General features: G+C 54.1%; 1 protein-coding gene across 6 annotated transcripts in view; it reads right to left on the reverse strand.

Annotated features, from left to right (window-relative positions):
• Positions 1-26,812, reverse strand: part of GSE1 (Gse1 coiled-coil protein) — a 414,880-nt gene that overhangs the window by 103,388 nt on the left and 284,680 nt on the right. The window contains exon 1 of one of the 6 annotated variants that reach the window (XM_059667163.1): positions 4,342-5,314. The exons of 4 other annotated variants lie outside the window; for them this stretch is intronic. In XM_059667163.1, coding sequence (XP_059523146.1) covers positions 4,342-4,378 — 37 coding nt within the window. In that variant the 5' untranslated portion in view covers positions 4,379-5,314. Of the gene's footprint in view, positions 1-4,341; positions 5,315-26,812 lie in introns of those variants that run through there. One more of the 6 variants, XM_059667161.1, reaches the window with a different exon arrangement.

Here is a 26,812-nt window from a genome sequence, read left to right on the forward strand (position 1 = left end):
GGAAATCAGGGTCATCCAGAGTTCAGCATGGGACTGGGGTGGGGTCAGCTGACAGCTGAGGAGTCCTCCCTCACGAACTCCAGGAACAAGATAAGGGGACCGGCAGGGCGCCACCGCCAACACCAACGGCCAATTCCCTCCCTCGCTCGTTCAACAAATATTTATTAAACAGGGACTTGGAGCCAGACTGCCTGGGGTCAGAGCCCGACTGCGGCGTTTACTGCCTGCCTGCATGACCTCAACCTCTGTGCCTCAGTTTCTTTAGCAAGTGGGATTACATTAACAGCATGTCTGGTCTGGAACAGGCACCATATAAGAAGTAGCTGATTCTTCCTCCTCATTATTTTTATTTTTAATATTGTTATTATTGGTCTGGCGCTGAGCCAAGAATGAAGGACACCACACACACACACACAGTCCCTGCCTGCCCTGGAGCTTGAAGTTTGGTGGAGTTCCGGAAAATGGGTAACTGGGCACGTGCACCGAGGAAAGTTTGGAGGATTAGAGACCCCACCCACCCACTGGTCCCAGCTCCCTTCACAAGAGCCCGTGCCTCCATCTCCTCACGTAGGAAGTGTTCCTGGCTGGATAACAATTCCCTCCGCCCCAACCAGTGAATGAACACACAGAGACTAGACACTGCTGTGAGGCCCAGGAGCCCAGTCTAAAGACCTGACTTCAAGTCCTGGCTCAGCCACTAAGAAGCCCATAATTCTCTGAAAATAATTCTGCCTTAATGATAATAATTACTCTAGTTATTGCTTGCTAAGCACTAACTTCGTCTTAGGCACTGTCCTCAGTGCCTTGCAAGGATTCACTCACTTAATCTCCTAACCAGAGGTCAGCAAACTTTCCCTGTCAAGGGCCAAGTAATAAATATTTTAGGCATGGCAGGCCTTATTGCAACCACTCAAGTTTGCTGTTGCAGCAGAAAGGCTGCCACACACAATGCATAAAAGAATGGGCGTGGCTGTGTGCCAATAAAACTTTATTTACAAGAACAGGCAGCAGGCCTCGGACGGCCAGCCCCTGCCTTACACTGATATTGAGGTCGATACAATTATGGATCCTACTTTACAAATGGGAAAATCAAGGCGCAAGCAGCTCAAGTCACCCAATGTCATGTCTTAGAAGAGTCAGAGTTGAACTTCAAACCTCCACTACCCAGCCTTAGTCCTGTCACCCGTCAAACAGGAAGAGCAGTGCCTGGTGCCAGCCTGACTGGGAACCGCCACGGGGCTAGCGACTGGACGGGCAGGTTCTGGGCCCTCACTCCCTGAAGTTAGAGACTCTGTGATGGGAGCTGGCCTTGGGGACAGGACCAGGTCCCAGAGGAGGGAGAGAACCTGGGCATCAGGTCTCCACAGGCAAGGCCCTGCCTTCCTGAGGCCACAGAGCCACAGCACCTGGGCTGGCCGGCATGGTGGGCAGCAGCCAGCTTCAGGTCCTAGCTCGCCACTTCCAAGCGGGGCAGGTCACTGAGCTCCTCTGAGCCTCACTTTCCCCCTCTGTGAAATGGACAGGCACCAGCACCTATCTCGGAGGGAGAGAGGGGTTTACAGGAGAAATTCCTGTGAAGCCCTGGCCAGGGGGGCAGACAGTGGTCAAGAGAAACAGGCCGCTCCTTTCACGATTACAGCTACTGCTCTGAGATGAGTTAACTGAAGCCCAAGAAGCAACAGTACTTGACCCTGGCTCTTCCCAGTCAAGCTTCTACACCAGTGATTTTCAACCGGTGTGCCGTGGCACAATGGTGTGCGCAAGATCTTTTAAAACACGCAATACCTGACTATTTAGTCAGGGGCATTGACGTCTTTTGCCTTAGATTAAAAAATGGCAAAGTCAACACACCAGTAGCCATCCATGTGAATGAATCACAATTATACCTATTTTTTTGTCAGATATGCAAAGGATGTATTTTTTGGTGTGCTGCAGAATTTTAGTAACTAGTGTGTGTGTGTGTGTGTGTGTGTGTGTTCCATGAGATAAAAAAAAAAGGTTGAAAATCACTGTTGTACACTATTATATCAAAATTATGAAGTCCAAAATCCTAGGAGGAGGATTAAAAAAGAGAAGACTCTAGTGGGGGACACACCTCCTGCTCCAGGCAGACACTGACTTAGGCCGCCCTGACCTTCCACACTCCTGACTTCTCCTGACCTCCCTGGGGTCCAGTCCTGCCGCTGAGGGTTTGTGCCAGCCAGGACGCCAGCCAGGGCTGATTTCCCTTAATTGCTTTGAATTTCCTAGCCTGACACTTCCTCCTTTTCTTATAGAGAGTCCCAGTGTAAATAGAAAATTGGTCGGTCACCTGATGAATAAATATGCGCCAGCAGCCACCCAAGGGCAGGTGAAGTGGGATGTAGATTACAAGCACCTGCGCTTTTAAGATGTCCTGTACTTTAGAAGATTCATTCTTGCCACAAACCTGTGCTGAGTGTCTACAAGGCAAGGCAAGCGTGTGGGGTGGGGGCTGGAGGGAGGTAGCGCTGCAGATAGAAAGAGGAAAGAACTGTCCCTGCTTTCCAACAGCTCAGCTCCCATGGATCAGGCTCCGAGCTGGGAAGGACTGGGCCCCGGGTTAGAACACAACCCTCCTGTCAATTGGGGATTCCAGCTCTAATTTGGATCAAATCAGCTAAGGGCAGTGTGTGTGTGTGTGTGTGTGTGTGTGTGTGTGTGTGTGTGTGTGTGTTGGGGGGGGGGGAGAGACAAATGCTGGATTTGCATTCAGGCAGTGAAGGCAAAAGAGATGAAGAAGAAAGTGGAGACCCTGAAAACTACTCTTCCTATAAAAGCGATGTGTAAACACTAAGCATGAAATGCAGACCTTGTCAGTTCCTGGAAAGGGCAGGGGACCTAAAACGGCCACAAAGAATCTCAGAAAGAGTAAGTGTCCACATTTCACACATAATAGAGAAAAGTCCTTCCTACTCCCCCGCCCCCCCTCCTCCTCTTGCACTCTCAACTTGGTGAAAATGCTTGCCCTAATTCAGGGCAGCCAGGGCCAGATCCAGCAAAGCTGGGTCCTGCCCAGGCCCATTCCTTCCCCCCACGCTCCAGGGACTCCAGGGCCTGTGGGAGCCTCAGCCAAAGTCACAGGGGCTTCTGAACACAAGGAAAGAACCAAAACCCAACACCAGGGCCATGTGCACCACGTTCCCCAGCAAAACAGTTCAGACACAAACCTCCACTGTGGCCCCTTCTGCAGAATTTTAAAAGCCCTAACAGGAGGAGCCCAGGAACCTCCCCTCTCCTCCCTACGGCACCCTAAGGTCTCCCCACCCCCAGATCCATGGGTGCTCTAACTTCCATAGGAACTGTGTCAATGCCCAGGAAAGATGAAAGAAAGTCGCAAATTAAGGAAGGGAAAATAAAAACAGTTCATTCCTAAAACAAGGTCGCACACAGACCTGCCTTCCTGACCTGCAGGTCACGTGGCCCTGCCGGGGGCAAGCCTGGTGAGTCACTCTGACCCCGACCCTGAGGGTCTGGAGGGGAGTGACAACAGGGCGGCGGGTGGGGCCCTGGTATCCCAGAGGCTCCCACCTCCCTCGCCAGAAACCCCTAGCTCGCCTGCTTCCCTTTAGCCTACATGTAATTATTTTTAAGGTTTCAAAGTTCAACTAAGGTGAATTCAAGAGAGGTTCCCCCAAACCCCCTGCTGTCACCCCCTCTGCTCCCCTTTGCGTTGCAAGCTCGACTTGCCCCGAAACAGAAAGTTACTGGGCAGGCTTCTGTCGGCGCGCAAGAAGGTTAGGAAAACAGGAAGCCACGCCAACCACCCTCCAGAGCTTCCCCCGGCCCCCTCCTCCGACCTCGGCAGGCACAGAACCTTCCAGGGAATCCCGGGCAGGAAGGGGGGCGGGTGCGCGCAGAGACCGCGCGCGGGGCTGGCTGGAAGGAGAGGAAAATACGCCGCGGGACTGAGGACGGGGGAGGGCGCATGCCACCCGATCGCGTCGGCCTGCAGGAAAGTAACTTCACACCCGCTGCTTAATTCACCTCGGAAGGTCTGAGTGCCCCGGCCGCTCGCTGCGCCGCCGCCGCCGCGGAGCCGGCTGCGGGCGGGCAGACAAAAGGAGCGAGACGCGCAACCCCCGGCAGCAGCTCGGTGGGGGTGGCGGGCGGGTGGGCGCTCCCCGCCGCACGTAGCACACACACCGCCGGCTGGACCGCGGCGGGAGCAGCCGGGCCGCGCGCGCCAGCCCGCGAGGGGCTCGGCAGGCCCACCGCGCTGACCCAGGCTCGGGGGAGTCTGGCGGGGGGGCGTTGGGTGGGGTGGCGGTCCGGGACGCGCCGGCGCCGCGCGGGACTCGGGGAGGCGCTCAGCTCACTTACCTGGTAAGTAATACAGAGGCGGCTTCAATCCAAACATGATTCAAATTAGAATTCCATAGTGGTCATAGAGGGATGAAGAAGGAAAAAAAAAACCTTAAAACCCAGCAATGAGACAAAAAGCGCCGTCCAAACCACGGCACTCAAAAATGTCCAAAACAATAAAAAAATAAAGGCAGAAGAGCGATCCCGACAGCGATTTTTTAAAAAAAATCAGTGTCTTTTTTCCCCTCCCCGCTTTTAGATGATCAAAATGCTGCCTCGGCCAGCACCCGGGCAGTTTCGGCCACCTTGGCCCTGGCAGATCCACAATGAGGTAATTGACGACCAAGCACGGGCCGGAGCCTCCGCGGCTGCCCGGTGTCTTCACCGCGTGTGTATTTTCTGCCTTTTGGACTTGAGATGCAAATAAAAAAAGGAGGGGGGCGCACGGCGGAGGGAAGCAGGCGGGAGAGCGGAGAGCAGCGCAAGAAAAATGGGGGGGGGGGAGTGAGGGTGATGAAATTGGGGGGTTAAGATCTTCAGGGATTACTCATTTGAAAGAAAGGAGAGAGAGAAGCAGCCCCCAAGACGTGCGAGTAGCAATCTCTCCTCCATTCAGCCCTTTGAATGTCAAGGGCGAGGGTCAAGGGACCTGTTTCCAACAGGGTTTCACGTTCAGAACCAGAAGGAAAAAGGAAGGGGGGGGTGGCAGGAGGGGGTATCTCTTGTTGCCAAGGAGAAATCGGCTTTGTTTTCGTTTCCCCTTAGCTACTGGGTGAAGAGGGGCGGGGTGGGGGGGGGGGAGAGAAGGAGGGGACCAGCGGGAGAGGGGAGAGGAGAAAATTAATACCCAAACAGCCAAGAAGTACCGAGGGGGAGATTTCTTCTCGTAAATAAAAGAGGCAGCGATTGCAAACAAGTCTCAGGCTGGAGGAGGCAGGCCGAGGAGCCGACTCCCCTCCCCCTCCGTCACCCCCCCCCCCCCCTTTTTGTTATCTCCTTGGCCCTGTGTCCCACCACTGACTCAGAGAGCAGGGGTGGGGGAAAGGAGGAGAAAGAACTCGCGGGGGGCCCGGGAGCCCGGGCAGAAGGAGCAGGAGAGCAGGGAGGCAAAAGCGCACGGCGGTGGAGAGCCCCTCGATCAATTTTCATGCAAGAATCATTATCGGTAAATTGGAAAGCTGGCTGCCTGACAGCAGATTTGTCTCCCCTAATGAAAGCGAAAGGGTAGGGGCGCAGCGGCGGGCGGTTGCAGACGGCGGAGGCTCCTTCCGTCTCTACGCGGCATCTTCCAAGTGCTCCATGCTTCGCAGGGCGATAATAATAGTTTCACTTGCGAGTTTACCCCCGCGCGGCCGCCCAGCCGGGCAGCAGACCCGGATCGGGGCGCCGAGAGCAGGACTACCCTCTCCAAGGCTGGCGAGGGTGCTTTTGCTGGCGGCGGGGTGCTCCCCTCTGCCCTAAAGCGGGGGCCGCTTGCAAACAGTGGGCGGCTGCGGGCGCTGCCGGTTCCCCCTCCGGCTGCCCAATTCCGCGCTCTGGCTGCCCGCCCGCCTGTCCTCCCTCCCTCCCCACCCACGTCTGACAGCTGCAGGAACGGGGAGTTCACTTGCCGCCAGGCCTGGGAAGAGGATCCCCAAACCTTACCGGGGGCTCTGGCCCGCCTTTTGTGAAACCCACAGGGGGGCTGCGGAAACGCATATGCCGGCGGGCCAGGGGTGTGCTCCTAAGGCCAATGGCTTCTCACCTTTTCCTCTCAACCCTCACTCCACACCTCACCCCTTAAAAATCCCTGTTGTAAGTGTAATCAAATGTTTGATACTATCTCCCACACTCTCCCTGCATAGGTGCATTATCAGATCCGGGAAGGCATGCTTCCAGGCAAATAAACCTAATAAATGCTATTACTGGGATTCTGCAAGCCCTGGCTGCACCATAGTAACAAGAGCCCTGGCTAATTTGGTTTAAGAAAACGATCAACTGCACAGAGTGTGTGTGAGTGAGTGTGGAGCCTGTATCTCTCCTCCCCACGCCGCCACTCTTTCACACCAGCTCAAGAAGGCCCCATGTGATAATTCCCCAAATCGAAGGGGAAAAAACCCTGCCGCCAAACGCCAAACCACATCCTGTGCACTCATTGTCCAGCCCAGCGATTTTAAAGAGACAGGATCCATTTACCCACGCAGGGCGCGCGCGCGCGCGCGCACACACACACACACACACACACACACACACACACACTCACACACACTTAAACGCTTGCCGCAAAGCTGCCTCTCGATGTGACAATTTATTTTCAAGCCCTTTTACCTTCGGAAGGGCCCCTGGGTGGCACAACCAGCGGAATCACGACTTGGTGACACTAAGGGGTCACCTTTTGACCCCAGATACAATCATCGTGGTTTGAGGAACAGACCTGAGCCAGCAGGTACACACGGTGGGGCACCGCGGTCACGCCAGGCTTGGGTCCCTGCCAACGCTTCCCAGCCACTGCGTAAATCAGGGGTCCCCAAGCGGCAGCCCGGGGTCCCAGCTAAACGCGGCGGCTTCAGATGACAATTGAACTCCCGGAATATGATACTCTAGAGAGCTCCGGAGAGCAAACTGGAGGAGATGTGGGTACCCGGAGTGCCTTCTGACCCCTCCGTGCCACTTACCAACACCCACCCACCCCCGCCTGAAAAATCCTAAATGGGCTGGGCGGAGCGCCCGGAGCCAAGGGAGGGGTGGCGCTCTTCGCCGCCGCCACCAACCGCTGGGTGGGTGCAGCTCGCAGGCAGCTGCGTTCTCAGCCGGCTGCGCCGCCGGGGGTGCGAGAAGCGGCTTTTAATCCCCTGCTGCGCCCCGCCCGCTGCCCTCTCCCCGCGGGCGGCGGAGCGCGCTCCGGCACCCTGGAGGATGCAGGGGCGGCTGACCTGGAGGAAGCGGGCCGCTCGGGGCCGCCCGCGCCGCCGCCAGCATCTGCCACTCAACCCCGCGCTGACCCTGAAGGTCGCGCCCGGCCCTCAGCGGCGGCGGCCCTTTGTTTCCGGGGCTGCGTGGCTGCGCGCTCGGCACTCCCCGCACCTCCCCCAGCGCCGGCGCCGGTTGCGGGCGGCAGCCTCGCGAGGGAGACTACGGCCTGTGCGGCGGGGTCGGGGTCCACACCTTCCCGCCCACCCCCGCCCGGGCCGGCCTCCGCTTCAACTCCACTCTCTCCTCCCACCCATTTATCACCCACTTATCACCCGTATACTTGATAATCTGCGCCCCTCTGGGAGTGGGGGGCACCAGGGCACGCAGCCCACCGCCAAGGTGCGCTACAGCCCACCCCCCTAACGCCTCATAAGGTCAGAAAAATTTCTGCTCCTACTTGAAAAAACCACAAAACTATTTTTTAAAGATCCCCAAACTATCACTTTCTGTTGTCATTCTTATATTGGTTTTTAATTCTCCAGGACTACACGAACAACAGTAGTAATTAATACTAAACCTTCTTCTACTGTATATGCTAATGGCAGGAGCCATAAAAATTAATTTGCAAACATGTCATTACACAATAGCTGTACAGGCAATAAGCCTGTAATTATGGGCCAATCACAGGCAGGGTACAGAGGGAGGGTGCTCCCCAATCTGCTGGGTACCCTCCTCCCCTGCTAAAGTGGGAAAGAGATGCCAAAAAGGGTCTGCCTTCTGGGAGCCACCTGTGGGGAATGCACCCAGCTCGGGGAGGGGGAGGTGGGGGGGTGAGTAAAAGGGGTCTCTAGTCTTGAGTTCCATTTGGCCTGGCTTCTGTGCAAGACCCCTGGAGACAACCACTCCCCAGCTGACCGGGATTGAAATTTGGGGAGGAGGGGCAGCCCTCGTAGAGGTCCCCGGCCTTGCTTGCTGGTGGTGGGTGGGTGGGTGAGGAGTGGGAGTCAAAGAAGAGGGGACCCCACCCTTTGGGCCAGCACTGGCTTATCTTTGCTGCTCTGTAAGTATTTCAATGCCTGCATCAAATTATCTCTAAGGGCTCAAGCCAAGCCCTACTTGCTTTTAGCCACGCCCTTGGGAAGGAGGTGAGCTGTAAGATTCTAGTAGTGATACCTAAGCCTCCTTAGGCCCAGGGTCTGGGAGGCTCAAAGTAGGTTAGTGACATTTCCTGGTGACAGGGACATTTGTAAAGGAGGAAAATATGAGATCCACTATGGGAGGGTGGCTGTACCACAGCTCCCGACCTGGTGCCAAAACAGCTGAAAAATATAAAGCAACCCTGCCATGCCAACCAGCCTGCTTAACGGCTGCCTCTCCACTGAATGGCTAGGTTGTTTGCCATAATGTGGCTGAACGGGGAGCTGGAAGGATTTTCCCTTTCCCACAGGCCCTTGTGGCTTGGCTGTAGTTTTTGGAACCCATCACTACGGCCATTCATTCCCAGGGGAGCCACTCCTCCTCTGAGGGTGCCTATGGCCTGGCTGGGGGTGGGAGGGACAGCCATTCTGGGTCACACCCCATCAGCTGCCAGATGCCCAGGTGAGAAGGGCAGGGCTCTTCTGAGGCTCTCGCACCACTGGAGTTCTTTGCAAGGACAGGATGTCTCTCTCCACCCCTGCTCTCTTAGAGCTCGGTTGAAAAATAATTCTCCTCCCTCTGGTGAGGAGTCGGACATTTAGAAAAGAGAGAGGCTGAGCCTCCAGTGCCCCTTCTTAAGGGTGGGACTAGAGGGCACACTGGGCCCTCAAACTCCCTGAGACCTCTGCCTATTCTGCACATCAACCCGGGGTCAGAGGGAAGCCCTGGACCATGATCTGGGCACAGTGGAAAGAAAGGCAAATCCATTTCATCTCCCATTGGGAAAACAAACTGGGAACTGGCTGTTTCCTAGGAGGCAGAACGGACCCCACCAGATCCTCACCCTGAAGATGCAGGAGGCCCCCTTTCCCATCCCTCCCAGCTGCTCCTTCCAAATGAGGGGCGGCAGACTCCCTCTAGTGGGGCTGCAGTTGCCACAGCACAGCCTGGAGGGCCAAGAGCATCAGCTGAACACAATAAAAATAGCCTCCTAGCACATGCTGAGGACACTGAGGCTGCAGGTCAGTCTGGGGTGCACAGCGGTGGGGCACCGGCTCCAGACTCTGTGTGCCCACTGGTGGCTGTCCAGGCTGGGCCGAGACCTCAACTTCTGGAGAGATCACTGCTCCCCAAGGATTCCAGGAAAGGAAGGAGAGGGGAGGCTGGGAGGCCACATGATTAGCCTGAAATGCCCCTTTGGGTCAGCCTCCCACTGCCCTCTTCAGGATAATCGTGCCAGCTGCTGCTTCCTGAGCGTTCAGTCTGTGCCAGTTGCTGTTCTAAGCATTTTTCACAGATAACTCACTGGATCCTCATGACAGCACTCTTCAAGGTCATCAGTAGGAGTTCCATTTTCTAGATGAGGCACAGAGAGGTCACGCACCTTGCTCAAGGACACACAGCCAGTAGGTGATAGATAGAGCTGGAGTTGGAACCTGAGCTGGTTCCAGAGTCCATGTTCATAGCCATCAGCTTGGAGTTGGACAGACCAGAGTTCAAATTCCAGCTGGGGCCCCTTTCCACTGTGTGCTCTCTGGCAATGACGTCACCATTTTTTAAAAAAATATATGTTATTGATTTTTTACAGAGAGGAAGGGAGAGAGGTAGAGAGGAAGGGAGAGAGATAGAGAGTTAGAAACATCGATGAGAGAGAAACATCGATCAGCTGCCTCCTGCACATCTCCTACTGGGGATATGCCCGCAACCCAGGTACATGCCCTTGACCGGAATCGAACCTGGGACCTTTCAGTCCGCAGGCCGACGCTCTATCCACTGAGCCAAACCGGTTTCGGCGACATCACCATTTTGAGCATTAGTTTTCTCACCGGGAAAACTAGATGAAATCACTCCTGCATTCCAGAAAGTCACAGGTGTGTAACCCCTCCAGTGGTGTGTAACCCCTCCATAAACAGAGCTGTAATTACTCCTGTGTTTTGGATAATGGTGACAATAGCAGCTACCATGGACCAGGCCTTCGCCCACCCCTGTTCCATCCTCTGGAACTTGTGCCCACCCCCAACAAGCAGAACTACAATGACCATCTCCTATTTTGTGCACGAGGACGCCGAGGCCTCAAGAAGTGAATCACTGACCCAAGGGCACACAGAGAGGGGACACCCCCATCCCCCTCCCCATCTGGTTCCAGGCCTTAGTCTGAGGTCAGAAGAGAAAGGGGGAAAACTCTGTTCGGTGACACCTCACGGTGACCTCTGGATACCCAGGTTTGGTTCCCATCTTTGTGTGGTGTTTACTTTTGCTTTCCTATTACCCAGTGGTTCCAGGATGCACCCCACCCAGGGCGTGCTGTCCTGTCTCAGGGGTCTACCCAGGTCTCCTGGGTCTTCCTCCATCTGCACTTGTGTAGTGGGTTGAATGGTGGCCCACCAAAACATTTGTCCACCTGGAACCTGTGACTACGACCTTATTTTGAAAAGGTGTCTGTACAGATGTAATTGAGTTAAGGACCTCAAGCTGAGATCATCCTGGATTATCAGGGTGGGCCTTAAATCTATTGACAAGTATCCTTAGAAAAGACACACAAGGGGGGGAAAGGCCAAGTGAAGAGAAAGACAATGATGCAGCCAGAAGTCAAGCAATGCCTGGAGCCACCAGGAGCTGGAAGAGGCAGGAAGGATCTCTCCTAGGGCCTTCAGAGGATGCATGGTGGCCCTACAGACACCTCATTTCAGATTTCTGGCCTCCAGAACTGGAAAAGACTAAATTTCTGATGTTTTAAGCCACCCAGTTTGTAGTAATTTGTTACAGCAGCCGCAGGAAACTAATACATCCTGTCACCTCTGTAAAAATGGAATACCCTCTGTCCTGCCAACCCAGGTAGGCCCTGGGCGTTGCCCAAGGCTGGACGACATGGCCATGGGCCAGCAAGGTCAATCTCTGTAGCAAGGGTTTGTGTGTTCAAGCTGCCCATCCTCCATGAAGCGTAAGTCAACACTCCACTGGGATGGGAGGCTTTCCTGTGACCTGCCTAGCCTCTCACCTCCTTCCCCTCATCCTGTAACCCACATTTGCTGGCTGGGGTTTGGGCAGCAGCATGGGCTGCAGGAGGTCATCGGGTGTGGCCATCTGCTCGAGGGAATGGCCCACCTGGCCAGATCAACCTATGAACGGAGGGTTCTGCTGACCTTCTGCGTCCGGACCCTGCATGAGCCTTCCTTTTCTCCCTCCAGGTCTGCCCACCTGACAGCAGCTCCCAGGATGACCTGGAGTCCACGTGTAGAAGACGCAGCTCCCCAATCAACTATCTAAATCAGGGGTCCTCAAACTTTTTAAACAGGGGGTCAGTTCATTGTCCCTCAGACCGTTGGAGGGCTGGACTATAGTTTAAAAAAAAACTATGAACAAATTCCTATGCACACTGCACATATCTTATTTTGAAGTAAAAAAACCAAATGGGAACAAATACAATATTTGTATTAGCATGTGGCCATAGTTTGAGGACCCCTGATCTAAATGTTGAGAGCAGAGGCCTCTCCACCAATTATGTATTATGTGGGCACGTGATTGAGAAAGACCTATGTGTATCTTCTATTGAGTATGTATAAAGTGTAACTTCTAGAATGACGAGCCTCTTTGTTACAGCAGCCAGTGTTCGTTTCACACACCTACCAACAGGACCCTTTTTACAGATGTGTGCTTAACTCCTAGCACTGCGCTGGATGCTTGAAGTACATTTATCTTATTTCATCCTCACAACAAAAGCAAGTCTGTTGTTATCCCCACTTTTCAGATGAGCAAACTGAGATCCAGATGTTAAATGACTTGCCCAAGGTCACCCAGTAGGAGGGAAAGAAGAAGATTTAAACTGAGACCCTGCATTTTAAACTGCTTTCTATATGCCCCCCTCACCTCCCTCCTGTAGAAGCTGGCCAAGAGGCTTTAACAGACAAACAAAAACCCAGGAAGGGCAAGAACATGGCATGTCGCAGTCTACACATAGAATGGACCTGCAGTTCGGGGTCTGCCGCAGGAGCGGGCTGTTGGCAAGCTCAGGATTTGGGAACTCTTCAAAATAATGGCTTTTCAAGGCACAAGCAGTGATATGGTCAAAGGGTTTCCTTCCCGTGCGCTGCACGAATGCCCGAGAAATCAGGCATCTGGGACTGCCGGGGCCACACAGCTCATGGCTGGAAAGGGCCCCTCCGACTGTCCTCGCGTGCCTCCTGGGACGCAGGCGGCCACTTTTGGAGGCAACCTCTCCATAATCTCAGACAGCTCTGCTTGTCAAGGTTCTGCTTTGTGCAGAGCCAACACTGGCCTGGCACACCGCTGTCGAAAAGTATTGAGGACGGTCTCCCGGGAGAGAGAAAATACAGGTGTCGATGCAGCTCCCACAATCCCGGACAGGCAAGGCGGCACCTTCCGTGGGTGCAGTGACAGCCCGTGTGTGGCCTGCCTGCTCAGATCCTGCTCTAGGCCACTGCCCTGCTCTGCTGCCTGGGGCGAGCCGACGAGGCTTTCTTCTCCCCTGCCTGTGCCTACACGCAGGGGACCAGGCGGAGGCTGTTCAAGGGAACCAGGCATTTGTGAACAGCCCTTCCCGCTGCTGGCTGCTGGTGTCTGCGGGGTCATAATTACCGTTTGTGGATGACACACAGATCTCCCTGTCTACCCCTGGGCCTAACTGCTTCAGGTCTGTGTAGCCCTCTGGCCAACAAGATGTGGTTCTTAAAAGGTGGCTTCGTGCCTGTTTTTTCCTCTCATGCTGGGCACTGGGCTTCAGTGTGACAGAATCAGAGTGGGGAGCCTAGGGCCCCCTTTTATTCTTCTTCTGCCTTTACCATGCAAAGAAATCCTGGGTCAACCCTGACACTTCCCTGCTTTCCACGTGTCCCTTGCCCACGCTCTCTCTGCTGGCCTAAGAGCTGCCCTCTATGTGTCCTCCAGTGGGTCATGCCTGAACAGAAGGGGTTCCTGACATGTCCTTAACACAGATGTTCTCCCCAGAGCGTAGCTCCTCTGTCAGGTCGTTTTGAAAGCATGGATGTGGCAGGGATTTCTTACCCCGGCAGGATTAACTCTTAGGGCCAGATAATTCTTTGATGTGCTGGCTGCCCTGTGCACTGTAGGATGTTTAGCAGCAGCCCTGACCTTGACCCACTGGATGCCAGGAGCAACCCCAATTGTGACCATGCAAATATCTCCAGACATGGCCAAACTCCCCCTAAGAGAAGAGGGGGGGACAAAATTGCCCCCATTAAGAGCACAGTAATTTTCAACCTTTTTCACCCATCTGCACACACCAAAAAATACATCTTTTATAGATCTGACAAAACAAAGCAAAAAAAGATATAATTTTGACTTATTCACACCAGATGGCTATTGTTGTATTGGCTGTTGTCATTTTTTTTTATTTATTTGACAATCGAAGGGAAAAGATGTCAGTGCCCTGACTAGTCAGGTATTGCACGTTTTAAAGACTCTTGCGGCACACCATGTGCCTGCTACGGCACACCGGCTGATCATCGCTGATGTAGCATAAAGGATCCAGCCAGTATGCTGAGCGACTGAGTTTTAGACCTAGTTCTACCATTGGCCTTGGATAAACACCTGCCCTCTCTTGGCCCCAATTTTACCATATAAAAAATTAGAGGGGATGAATAAAGGTGCTGTGTTTTCCCAGTTGTCTCTGATTCTCTGGCGCTGCTTAGAAAATCAGTGGTTCCAAAGTGGGGATGAGCTTATCATTCAGGAAAGAATCCGGTGGCGTTGCATTGCTCGTACGGAAAAAAGGGGGAGGGGCCAACATGTTAGGTGGGCCACCTTACTGCTTTGGGCCTCTCAGTGTCTCTCTCTTTTCTCCATAGTCTTTCTTCTCTCCAACCTAAACAGAACCTGTTCTGGGAAAAGTATCAGCCAATTACATTCTAGTATGATTTAGCCCCACCCACCGTACTCCCTTCATAGAACCAAGGCTGTGGCCCAGGTTGAAGCCATCTCATGGCTAACTGGAACCGCTCTAGGATGCATTTGGGAAAAGCAGGACAAAAGAGCCATTCTGCCCACTTGGGCTAAAACGGTGGTTTCAATTTCATAACATCATGTGATGTGGTGAACTTCCGGGTGCCCTTTGTTAACAGTCCGTTTCAACAGCTGCCATGGGGGAGGAAGCAGCATCAGTCAAGAGTTGGAGCTGGGAGGAGTTATGTGGCTCAGATGAACTGTGATAAAGAGATGGGTCCAGCTCAGCCAGCATGGCTCAGTGGTTGAGCATCGACCTATGAACCAGGAGGTCTTGGATAAATTCCCAGTCAGGGCATATTGCAGGCTCGATCCCCAGTGTGGGGTGTACAGGAGGCAGCTGATCAATGATTCTTTCTCATCATTGACGTTTCTATCTCTTTCTCTCCCTCTCCCTTCATCTCTGAAATCAATACAATTAAAAAAAAATAAAAAAGGTGGGTCCAGTCGGGCCACTAACAAGCCAGGTGCCGAGTGGCCAGGTCCCCAAGGCTTCATAACCATCAGTTGACTGACAGCACCTGGCAAGCACCAGCTTGTGTTGAGCTGAACAGAGCACCATGGCTGGAACATTCTCAGTTGGTGACCACAATCCTGACCCATGTGCCCCAAGGCCAGGATTTCCGGTTGTTTGTGGGAGTGGATTATCCTAGAATCAGCTCTGCTTCAGCTTTTAATTGGGAGGTGGGATGACTGTTCCTGGGGTGGGGAGCATACACCTGTGCAGCTCAGTAGAGTGGGAGGCCTGTGGGCTTGGGAGAGGATGCTGGGTCCCAGCACAGCTTCACCCACACGGCAGGCACAGCATAACCATGGCCTTCTCTGGCCTTCAGTCTCCTCCTGGGTAGGATGCTCGGACTAAATGATCCCCCAGGCCTTCCAGCTCCACAGCCCATGATTAATAAAACTCAGACACACCATCTGCTCACTCTGACATTTAAGAAACAGAACAGGTTTCCAAAGAGAAAGCTGCCCTGTGCAGCTCGCTTTTCCTCCTTCGCCTGCTGATGGAGGGTGGGTTCACACTCTCCCTGCACCCCAGTCCTGACTTTGAAAAATCTTGACATATATGCATACAATCACACACACAGCTATCTCCCTCCAGCCCATCAAAGGTCACAAATGTGGGGGGGAGGGGGTGGTGGAGCTGGCTGATGCTCTAGTAAAACTCTGAACTAACGGACCCCATTCTGGGCCTCGCACCCTCCACCCAGGGGGACAAGGCATGCATCTGATAACATGTCCCCAGACTTCACCGCTCAGCGGCGCTGATTCGTCTTTCCCACTTGACCAGCTCTTCCTCAGTGGTGGCAGTGAGAACTGCTGCCTCCTTTACAGATGGGAAGGCTGAACTCCAGAAGTGAAAGGTCAGGCCCAAGGTCACACCAATGACAAGCAGGGAGGCAGGGATGTCACCCTTGGCAGAGGACATGCATGTGGAGCATTCTGTGCGGCGTGAGGCAAGTTCCCACAGCACTGCTCATCAACATGCCTTCCCGCGGCTCTGTCCTACGGATGGCCCTTTATTGAAGGGACCTCATCTCTAACAAAAGGTGCTAAAGAAACAGGGTCTCAGGCCCCCTCTGCTGCCAGGTACAGAACTTGGACTCTGTGCCATGTTGCTGGCCCGGATGTGTCCATCAAGTGGCTTACAATGGCAAGTACTTGGGGCCAGGACAAAACGTGGGAGGTGGGGCAGACATGCTGAGCCAGGTGAGACCCAGCCAAACTCCAGAACTGGTTTTAACTTTGCCCAAGAGCTGGACCTGGGGGGTGGGGGCATGGTCAGACCTGTGATGCCTGAGAAGCAGCCAGGGGTCCAAATAGGCCTGCGCTGTGACTCCCTCCAACTGCCCAGGTCCTGCCTCCAGCTGGGCCCCTGGCCCAGGATCTGGCATTCCGTGTTGGCTGAGTCCTAGGAGACCTCCACTTAAGCTGCCCTCTTGCTGCCAGTGGCCCTGGTGGAGTCAACTGGTTTCAGACTCTTTCTCTACTATTCTCTCCCAAATGCTGGACGTGGCTGCCTGCCCCAGAACTGACCACCGGACACAGTGGCTCCCTGCCACTCTCCATGCAAAACATGGACGTTCTTCTCACGCTCTGCCCCCTGCCCCCTCTGCTCCTCCCACACCACCCTGCTCGGAGAAGTGGACTGGACTTCCCGTTTCTCATAATGGCCTGTAAAATCAACCCAAAAACTTGAATAAAAATATTCCAAGTCCTGGCTAGGTGGCTCAGTTGGCTGGAGTGTCATCTGTACGCCAAAAAGGTCATGGGTTCAATTCCCAGTCAGGGCACATACCCCGGCTATGGGTTTGATCACCCATTGGGGCTCGTACAGGAGGCAACTGATCAGTGTTTCCCTAACATAACCTTGGGTGAGGATTAATAAAACATATACCCTTCTTCTTAAAAGGGCCAAGAGCTGACAAGACTATAAGGAATCACCAGGCCAAAAGGAACAGGGAAACCGGAACCCCTGGTGCTGAGCTAGCACAAAGGCCACATTGACCCCAAGGGCATCACCTATGGAGAGAGTAAAATTTGAGCGTCCGTTTTTAAGGCATTGAAGATCAAGGGGGACAGAAAGAAAAGCCTGGGGCCTCTGTACAAGTTGGGGATCTAATAGGAGACCTTTCCCATAATAAGCTTGGACCCCAGAGAACTACCCAGTCAAGCAGGGTGAAAGTGAGGGGGAGCCAGCCAGCCCTTGTACAGAAGCACAGCCAGGTTGCAGTTCTAGTGCTGCCCTAGGAACATCAAGTCCTGAACTGGATTAAGAAGTTTCCAAAGTGATAGTGTCTCTAGGCACCAGCCAGAAACAAATACAAGTCCTCTCGAAGGAAAGCACCATCATCCTGGGCTTTGAATTATGTCAGCAAAATCCCCCCACTCCCCCAAATATAATGGCCAGCACTCAGTTGAAGATAACCAGGCACATGAGAAATCCATACTTCCTGGTTGAAAGTCAACAGTAACAACAGCCAATACAAGCAGACCTGCAACGACTCCAGAGATGGAAATTATCGAAGCGTCTACAACTCTGCCAGCTTGGATAAACAAATGAAAGACCAGCCTGAAGGAATCTGCAGAGAAGAGGAAACCATAACAAGAGAAGCAGCACAGTCTAACATCTCACCAGAATGTAATCTCCACGAGGGCTTCTCTCTTTTCACCACTGTGTTCCCTAGAACCACGCCCAGTCCACAGTAGGAGCTCAGTAGATATTTGTAGGCTCATTAAACAAACACACTGGACTTGAGACCTTCAGGCAGGTGAGCACTGATCAGTCTGTCCCAGGTAACCCTGGTGAATCATTCTACTCAGTGAGAAGATAGGTGAGAGGAGGTGATTAACCCCAAATTTCCCTTCAACGTGACATTTCTCTGTGCAAAGGCAGGCGTTAATGAATAAACAAACCCAGCCACAGAACGGCTTCCACAGTGGAAAAAAAACAACTCAGAGGTGTAATGACTACTGTAGAAAGCTGAATCCTTTAGGCCAAAACAAGCCCCCACCCACCGCTATAATTTTGAGTTATCCGTTCTTTATTACGACTCATGGCCTTGGCTCTCAAAGCCTCTACCAGGGATTCTTTCTGTGGGGGCAATTTTGGTGCCTGCAATTAGCTGAACAGGCATCTTTTGTCCCTGCGAAAGCACTCAATTGCAGGTGTAATTAGGTTCCCTCACCCCTGAAATCTGCAGAGAGCCGCCCGCCTTGACTAACTGCACCCACAATTAAGTGCTTACGGGCATGTGGCTGGAGCCGGCAAACATGTGCACGCGGCTAATAGCGGGGGCACCGAACAGGCTTTCAAAAATAGACACTGTGTTGGAGAAATCCAGCCTTTTTGCATTTGTTGTTCAAACGGCTCTGTCCAGCTGGGAATAATGAGAAAAGACAAACACTCCAATTAGGCTAGGTCCATACATAAATAAACCACACAGCTCCTTAATTAAGCCACTTACAGGACCGGGCAAGGCTGCGAGAAGGAAGGAGCCAGGCCACGCTGGGGACGCCATTTCGGCCAAGGTGGCAGAGCCAGGTGGGAGGTCTGGATCCACCAGGGTGGGCTGTTGGCCACTTCTGTCCAGGGACACTGGTGGGCCTGGGCAGACCTGGGGCCCAAGGAGGGTTGGTGGGGGTGGGGAGGGGTCCCCAGACGCCACCCCCCCCAGGGCAAAAGGGAGGTTAGGTTAGGGAAGGCAGTTAAAGTGGCTGAAATTCTGCATCCACAGGCCTGCACTGTAGGGTGGAGCCTGCCTCCTTTGTCCTTTCCCACAAGCTGGCTCAGCCTGGCACATGACCTCTTCATCTGCTCTGTCCTCCTTTGTCCCCCGGGTCTGGGAGGGTGAAGTCCCAAATCAAACCCCCTGCCTGCTCCCAAGGCCGGCTCCCTCAAAGCGCCTCCAGCTGAGACGCAGACCCATGCCCAGCTTCCCCAGCTGCAAACTTGTACCCATGCCGGGCAGACATGCAGTTAAAAATAAATAAGGGACACATGTGGCCAGGGATGAGACCAGTATATGCCAGGGGGTAAATGGCCAGGAGAGGGCTGCCTCCCACCCCAACATACACTTTCTGAAGTCCCTGCCACGATGCCCATATTGTTTCTCAACAATAAAACCCCGCGGATTATAGTCTCAGTAATCAGGCGAGGAAGAAAAGCTGCCTGCTCCCCACACCCTGGTAGAGCTACTGAAAGCTACTAGCCTTTTGCAGAGCTCAGCAGTCCTGGCGGGAAGTAAAGGGCAAAGGGAATATTTAGATAATTAAAAACCCATTGCTGACAGGCCAGCCTGGCAGCCACAGGTGGCTCCAGGGTGGACCAGCAACGGTTCAGATTGGCCCCTGTGCCTTCTCTCCACCCTTCCAGCTGTGGCGGAGGGAGATGAGAGGCCTGGAAGGTAGGCAGGTGACTTCTAGAAAATTCTACCCTGAGAGGAATCAGGCTCAAGCCTGGGATTCTGGCTCCACGATCCCTGTAAGATGGCCCCCTGGCCCTGACTCTCTGCCTCCCCTCCACTCCAGCTGCAACAGCCTCCCATGGCCTCTTCCTGAACTGGCTGTGCCCTTTGCCTGGAACTCTTACCCCAGGTATCCGCAGGGCTCCCTCCATCCCTCCCTCCACTCATCACCTCCTCAGGAAGATCCTCCCTGACTGCCCAGGCAAAACGTGCTGCACACAGCCCTCCCCAGCCACCCCAGCCCCTCATCTAACGGTGGGGTTCCTGTGGCACTTAATCCCTGAATTCACTTACACCTGACAGTTTTCTTGTCTGGCTCATCTTTCTCTATGCTGCTTCACTGGGCTTCTCCACCACTGGGGCAGTGCCTCTGTGGCAGCTGCCCACAGCGGGGACTCAGTGCTGAGAAGTGAATGAAGGAATGATGCCCAGATTGGATACAAAGCAACCCAGGGCACAGCCTCGGAAGGGGGGCCGGGTAACAATCCACTCTGGGAATGTGGTTCTGGAAGCTTCTGAGGAGCGGGGTCCCTGCTGCATGGGAGCTGCAGTTGGAAGGTGTCCCTACCTGCAGCCCTCCCCCTGCTTTCAGGCCCCAGGTCTGTCTGGCTGGCAGTCTGTGACTTCTCACTTAGCCTTTCAATATTTAAAGCTTGACTTGGTGCCAAGAATCACTGAACTCCCAGGAGCAGAACCTCACTCCTCCTCCTGCCTCTCCTCCTGCCTCCTCCATCTGACACCCTCCCCGCCCCCCCCCCCCCCCCCACTCTGAGCAGAGGCCTGTGAAAACCAAAACCAAGACCAGTTCCTCTTCACTAAGGCCAGGCCTCAGTGACCTATTGTCATGGGGACAGGAGAGCATGGGCCACTGCGCTGCACAGATAACCTGAAGCCCAGTTGTAGGCCCTGTGTCATCTGAGCAAATGCTGCCTGGACCTGCTGCGCCTCCGCTGAGCAGGCTTGCGTTCCAGCCCTCCTTCATCCCCCGCCTCTGCCGTAAAGGGCTTACTGGTAAAGGGCCTTCCCGCCCAGCGATGGGCGAAGGGGTGGTCCTGCCCCGCCTGTTGGGATGGTCCTGCTGGCTGGAGGTGTGCTGACTGCTACAGGCCTCTCTCATCTCTCTCGTCTCCAAACTCCTGGAGAGTGTGTCCCACACACAGCACATTCCGTCCCTCTCCAGCCACCCATCATGCCAGGTCATGAGTTTCTGGAACCTTCCCCTATTGTGACTGAGGAACAGTGTTGACAGTGGTGCTCCCTCAGCCTGTGGGGTGGCTGAGCCAGCCAGGCCTGCTTCTCCTTGGTGGCCCGAACTGTACACCCTTCCTCTCAAGCCCCCTTTCCCTGGTCCCTGCAAGGTGGTGTTGGATCACTTCTTGGATGCAGGAACAGGTGAGCGGGGCCATTCCAGGCCAGGCAGCCTCCTCGGAGGGGTGGGAGCCTGGGAGCTGGATGCCCCAGGTTCAAAACCTCCTGCCACTGAGGGCCTGTGACCTCTCTGTACCTCAGATTCCTCCCAGACCTGAGTGTGGCAGATGGAGCTACTACCTGCAAAGTGGAGAACACTCCAGACCTCTAGTGAGGCCCTCACATTCCATTATGTGTCAGGCGTGGCGACAGGTCCCTGCCTAAGGTCAACACCACGAGGGGATGCATGTCTGGCAAGTGGCAGACACCTTGGAGACACCCCCTTGCCTGGGAATGGAGGCGGCTCAGCCCACCGGCGTCAGGAAGGGGCCTGCCTCTCCCACCCCGAGGAGCCAACTCCATCAGCAGTAAACCAAGAGAGGGTTTTGCTTCTCCTTTTCGAAGCAGCCCAGATCTAAACCTTGTCAGCCCACTTCCCTAAAGGAAACGAGCGAGTGAGGCCCCACTGAGAACTCAGAATTTTCTGGCCTTCAGCCTAACCCACGGACGCCTGGCCGGTGACCAGGCCAATCCTACTAATCCTTGGCAGTTGCAGGGCCTCCCTCCTCGGGACACTTCCCCCTTAGACATCCCCTACAAGTTCCTGAGTCTCTTTCTCATGGCCTTCAGGGTCTGACCTTGTCATGATCCCCTCTTGCCCTCACTGTCCTGCTGACCCATCCCTTACTGTATCTTCCATCTTTGAGTCTCACAGCCCAGGCCTGGGGCCTGGTATACAGAGGCACCCAATGAATGTTTGCCTGGTATACAGCAGGTGCTCACTAAATGCCTATCAGAAGACCACAGGAAGCAGAGATAGGGCTGTGCCTCTGAGGCCCAGAGCCCAAATCTGAGGGAATTTGGAAAGCTGATCCTTCAGGCCCTATATTACAAGTAAGCCCAGTGGGGATGTGGAGGAGGGGAGGAGGGAGGAGGGGGTGGAGGGTGGGGGGTGGTTCCCCAGGGGCCCCAGGCTAGGGGCTGATTTGGTTTGGTCTCTCAGCTCCTGGGCTTGGGGCTGGACCACATGTAGCACCAGATTATTGAGGGTCCCGCCCACTTCTGCTTTCACCCAAACCACCCAGCTGTCTTCCTCTTATCAGCGAACCGTCCCACCCAGAGGCCTGTGGTGGCTTTGTTTGTGTTTACCCTTCCCTCCAGGGAGCCCTGATGAGGCCAACCTTTACCCTTTGCTGCTTCAAGGGTTAGCCTGGAAAATCTTCCCGTTAACGGGGCCTGGGGCTTCTGGATAATTCCCTCATCCACCCCCAGTCTGGTGAGTGGAGAAGGAAGCCTGGTTCCCCATTTGAGAGACCCCTTCCCCAGGCCATGCTGTGGCCCCGTGTGGCGGGGGCAGTGCTCGGCTGGAAGGCAGGTCTGGACGCCGGTGGGCCTCCAGAGGAAGCCGTGCGTGTGACTAGCTCCTTGCTGTCTTGTCATCTTGGTGCCATCAAGCAGGAGCCATGGACACAGGGCAAGTCTTGCTGTTCCTGGTCTCCATGCCTGGACCCCTTCGGGGCTCAAGGGGAGGCCTGGCTCAGGTTGCTGCTCAGAGGGGCTCGGGCTGCATGCAGACGTGGGGGTCCTGTACTGTCAGTTCCAAGAAACACTGCGTACCCTGGCTCTCTAGGTCACGCTCCCTAATTCTTCATCCACAGGGCAGTCCCGACTATCTGTCCATCAGCAAACGAATCCACAATTCTGCCGGATCCCACGAAAGAGCATTGCTCAGTAATGAAAACTACGGACACACGTGACCTCTGGATGAATGTCACAGACGGACCGTCGAGCGGAGACAGCCAGACAGAACAGCACACACTGTGACTCCATTTCCAGGAAGTTCCAGAGCAGGCAAACTCCCCTCGTTACCTCGGAGGAACGGACAGCAGGGGCTCCGACAGGTGCTGGTACACTGCGCTCACAGCAGCACTGCTCACAATAGCCAGAGCATGGAAGAGCTCAAGTGCCCGTCGACAGAGGAATGGAAAACAAGACGTGGTCTGTATACACATGGACTATGATTCAGCTTTAAAAAGGGATGAAGCACTGACACAGGCGACGACATGGATGGACCTTGAGGACGTTATGCTGGTGAAATTAGCCCATCCCAAAAGGACAAATTCTGTAGGGGTCCACTCATAAGAGGTCTCTAGAGCAGTCAACTTCACAGAGACAGAAAGGACGATGGTGGCTGCCAGGGGCTCGGGGAGGGAGGAGGGCAGTTAGCGGAGAAAGGTGGTGGTGAATGTACTTAATGAATTTCACCGTAATTTAAAGAAATAAAAATAACAAAAACTAACCTAGCGTGATGGAAAGCAGAGCAGTGGCCACCTGACTGGGGTGGAGAGAAGACTGGGAAGATACACCAGGGAAGGAACTTTCTGGAGTGATAGCATCCGTGTCAAAAGCCAGTGAGCAGAGCTCTTAAAATGTCTGCATTTTACTGAGTGCAAACTACACCTCCATAAAGTTGATTTTAAAGGTATAAAAAAACCAACAACTCTGAACACTCTCTTTCAGCAGGCTATGTACAAATTGTTCTTATGGACCCATATATTCATAACCTCTCCACTATAAAGTATATGCAAAAGAGATTTTTAAATATTTGAAAAACAGAGTTCTAGCATATTCTTCCTGTTAATGGGTTGCTGTGTCCCCCACTTTGGAAGAAGGGGGTCACTTTGGAAGACATTATGTGGGAAATGCCCCACACATATAAGAATGGATGTGAAGCCGCCTCCCAAAATACCCTCCCAAAGTATGCCCACATTCAAGAGAGCTCAGAGTCCGAGACCAGAATGGGTGCAACCTACCTTCCCTGGGGGTGGGGGGTGGGGGGGTGGGAGTTGGGGTGCTCAGTCTCTGCCCAGGTTGCAGCTGTAAGCAATGCTGGGGCTCATCCCAGACAGGTGGTAGGTGGAGAGATCTGGGCGGGAGCCCCACTTCAAGAGGCAAGACGGGGCAGCAATAAGAATGAGGGTCCGGAGCAAGAGTCCCCAGTTCAAATCCCATCCCACCACTGTTTAGCTGCGTGGCCTGCAGCAGGGCCCGCTATGCCTCAGTTTTCCCATATATAAAGTGGGGATGGTACTCCCTCGAGGGTGGTTGTGAGAATGAAAAGCTAATATACAAAGCCTTAGAGCTCACTCACTCTCTCTCTGGTCACCATCTCCTCCCTCTGCCCACCTCAATCCAGCTCCTTCTCCCCCAAGCTCCATGGGGCATCCAAGAAGTCTCTGCAACCTTCTCTACAGCCCAAGTTCAAGTCCACAGGCGGGTCTGTGTTTATCCTCAATTCATCCTTTTCCTGCCCTGGGCCCAGCACCTGGCTCCTCCCTGGGCCCATTGTCTCAGGACGTAGGGCCATCCGGTCTGTCCTGGGGGAGAACAAGGGAGCCCCCCGCCCCCATTTCCTTACAACCTCTCAGCTGGGACTCCAAGTCCTTAACCCAGCCCTTGGTCAAATAAACACAACTGCACACAAAAGACATCCCAGCAAGAGCCTGAGCAGTGAAGGGTGGGAGGGGCGGGCAGGGCGCAGCTCCCAGGGCATTCTGCTTAAGATGCCAAAGGGACCATCCTTGGCTGCTGGTGCTGCCACCCCACCAGCCCTTGCATTCCTGGGACCTGGAGCCCATTCAGAATAGTTTTTTTGTGTTTTTTTTTAAGCCGAGGGCCTCCTTGATCACTCCTTTCTCCCTCCCCTACCCAAACCCACCCCAAGGCCTCCGCAGTCCCAGCACACACTGCTCCCTCTGTATACAGACAGTCTGTGCTCATTCTGGCACGAGAGCCAGGATCTGTGCCAAGTAAGAGCTGCCCCCTGACCCAGTTAATAAACGAACAGGGGTCAGAAGCTCCCCACTGGCGGCCCCTGGACAACTGGCCCCTCACCCGAGGTGGCCTACGGTGCACCTGATACCCCCCACCCCAGGACTGTAGGGACAAGGGAGGAGATCCTCCACCATCTCTCAGGGGTCCCCAGCAGGGCTGAGCTCCAGCTGGGGAGCTCAGTTTGATGACACCCCTTCTATCAGCTCCTGCGCTGGTGTCTGCTGGGATCAACTCCCAAATAAAACCTCTGCCCCCAAGTCCTGACTCCAGACAACCCAACTCAGCCAATGGCAAACAAATGCCAACAGCATCACTGTGTGTGGGTCAGCCAGGTGACAAACCCCACAGGCCCAGGGACAGTTCATGCCCTCCAGGCAATGGGGGAGAGGCCAGAGCGCACAGGGCCCGATGGGAGAGGCAGAGGACAGGGACAGAATGGCCCACACTTGGACTTCACGCTCCCGCCTGCTTCTGATGGGTTTGCATTTTCTCTCCTCAGATTCCAACTATTTCCAAAGGCACTGCCTACCACGGTGGTGGCTGTAATTGTTTCCTCTCTATTCGATCCATTAACGGGAACTCAGATCCACAGGCTGGCTGCTCGCTGAGGCTTCAGGTAGCAATTTTCCATTTGTGTTTCAAATTTTAATGAACGTGCCTGTCCCCTGGGCTCTCAACGTGGGGCTGTAATCCTCGAGCAGCGGGTCGGAGGCGTGCCACCCAAGGCTGGGCTCCAAGGGGATTTCTACAAGGGCCTGCTTTCTCCAAGGAATAGCTCCGACGAAAAATGTTCCTCGCTGCAGCAGCCAGCCGGCCCCCACCGCCCCTCCCTGCTGGCTCGGTGTTGAGCAGGCTGCAAATCATAAGATTATTATTTCTTTCCGCCATCCCCAAAGTATCCTATATCCCAAGATGGAGAGGAAAGTTCAGCTCTGATAAGATTGCATCACCAGGGAGGAGATAGATTCTCGCCCCTGCTCCCTCTGCCTCCGGCTAACATAATTCCTTTCTGATCTTACCCAGGGCATCCAGTCAGGCTGGGAGGCAAACGGGATAATCCATTTTAGAGAGATTGATCAATATCCTTAGGAGCCTTTTAAATGGTTCCACAGGCTTCTAGGAGCCAAGGCAGACAGCTGAGCTGGAAATTTGGGGGTCAGGGGTGACAGGAGGGCAGGCACAAGCCTTAGGGATTTCCTGACAGTCCTCTCATTTCCTACCAGACTTCAAGAGCTGGTTCCAATTGGGGCAAGGAGGCGGGGTGCTTATGGGCAGGTTGCACACTGGGCCAAAGGGACTGGCAGGCTGAGGTCTAGTGGGCCCTGCACTCATGACACCAGTGCCTGGAGCCAACAGGAGGACACGTGTCCCTCCCAACACGAGCAGGGGCTGCTCAGCTCCCACCAACAGGTGCCCTGGGGGACTATAGACCCAGTGTAAGCAGAGACTACATATATATATACTAGTATGATAAAAGCGTAATATGCTAATTAGACAGGACAGACGAACGACCTTCCGGATGAAGGCCGAGGCAAGCCACTGTGGCTGCGAGGGCCGAGCCCCTTGCATGAATTTCATGCATTGGGCCTCTAGTATATACATAATTGATTTCAAAAAGAGGACGGGAGAGGGAGAGAGATATAGAAACATCAATGATGAGAGAGAGTTATTGACTGGCTGCCTCCTGCATGCCCCCCACTGGGGATGGAGCCTGCAACCCAGGCATGCACTTGACCAGGAATCGAACCGTGACCTCCTGATTCATACCATAGCCAACCACTGAGCTACGCCGGCTGGGCCAGAGCTTCAGACTTTTTAAGAGAAGCTAGAAATCTGGGCTTTAAAAGAAAACCTACTGGTTTTTAAATATTGGCAATAAATTTTTTTAATAATTTAAACTGCTGTGTGGGGACCAAGTAAAACACAGCTGCAGGCCCAGTAGTATGCTGTCCAAGGTCTTTCACCAGCCCCAACCAGGAGGTTCTGTTTCTTCTCCCAGACCTCCTACCCCTCTGCTGAAATGTCCCAACAGCCTGACCCTCTCTTCTATCATACCCCCAACACCATCCACCTGCCTGTCAGCTCCACCTTCAAACCAGGTTTATAATTGCACTCCATCTCATCCAGTCCACAATTGCCTGGACTACTGCAGTACCTCCTTCCTGGTCTTCTGCTCCACCCTCGCCCCCTGCAGTCTATTCTTGGTACAGCAGCCTGAGGAGGTCAGTAAAAGGCCAGGCAGATAAGTCTCCTCACAGAACCCTCAATGG

Source organism: Myotis daubentonii, chromosome 15 (genome assembly GCF_963259705.1).
Source record: "Myotis daubentonii chromosome 15, mMyoDau2.1, whole genome shotgun sequence".
Classification (NCBI taxonomy): Eukaryota; Metazoa; Chordata; class Mammalia; order Chiroptera; family Vespertilionidae; genus Myotis; species Myotis daubentonii.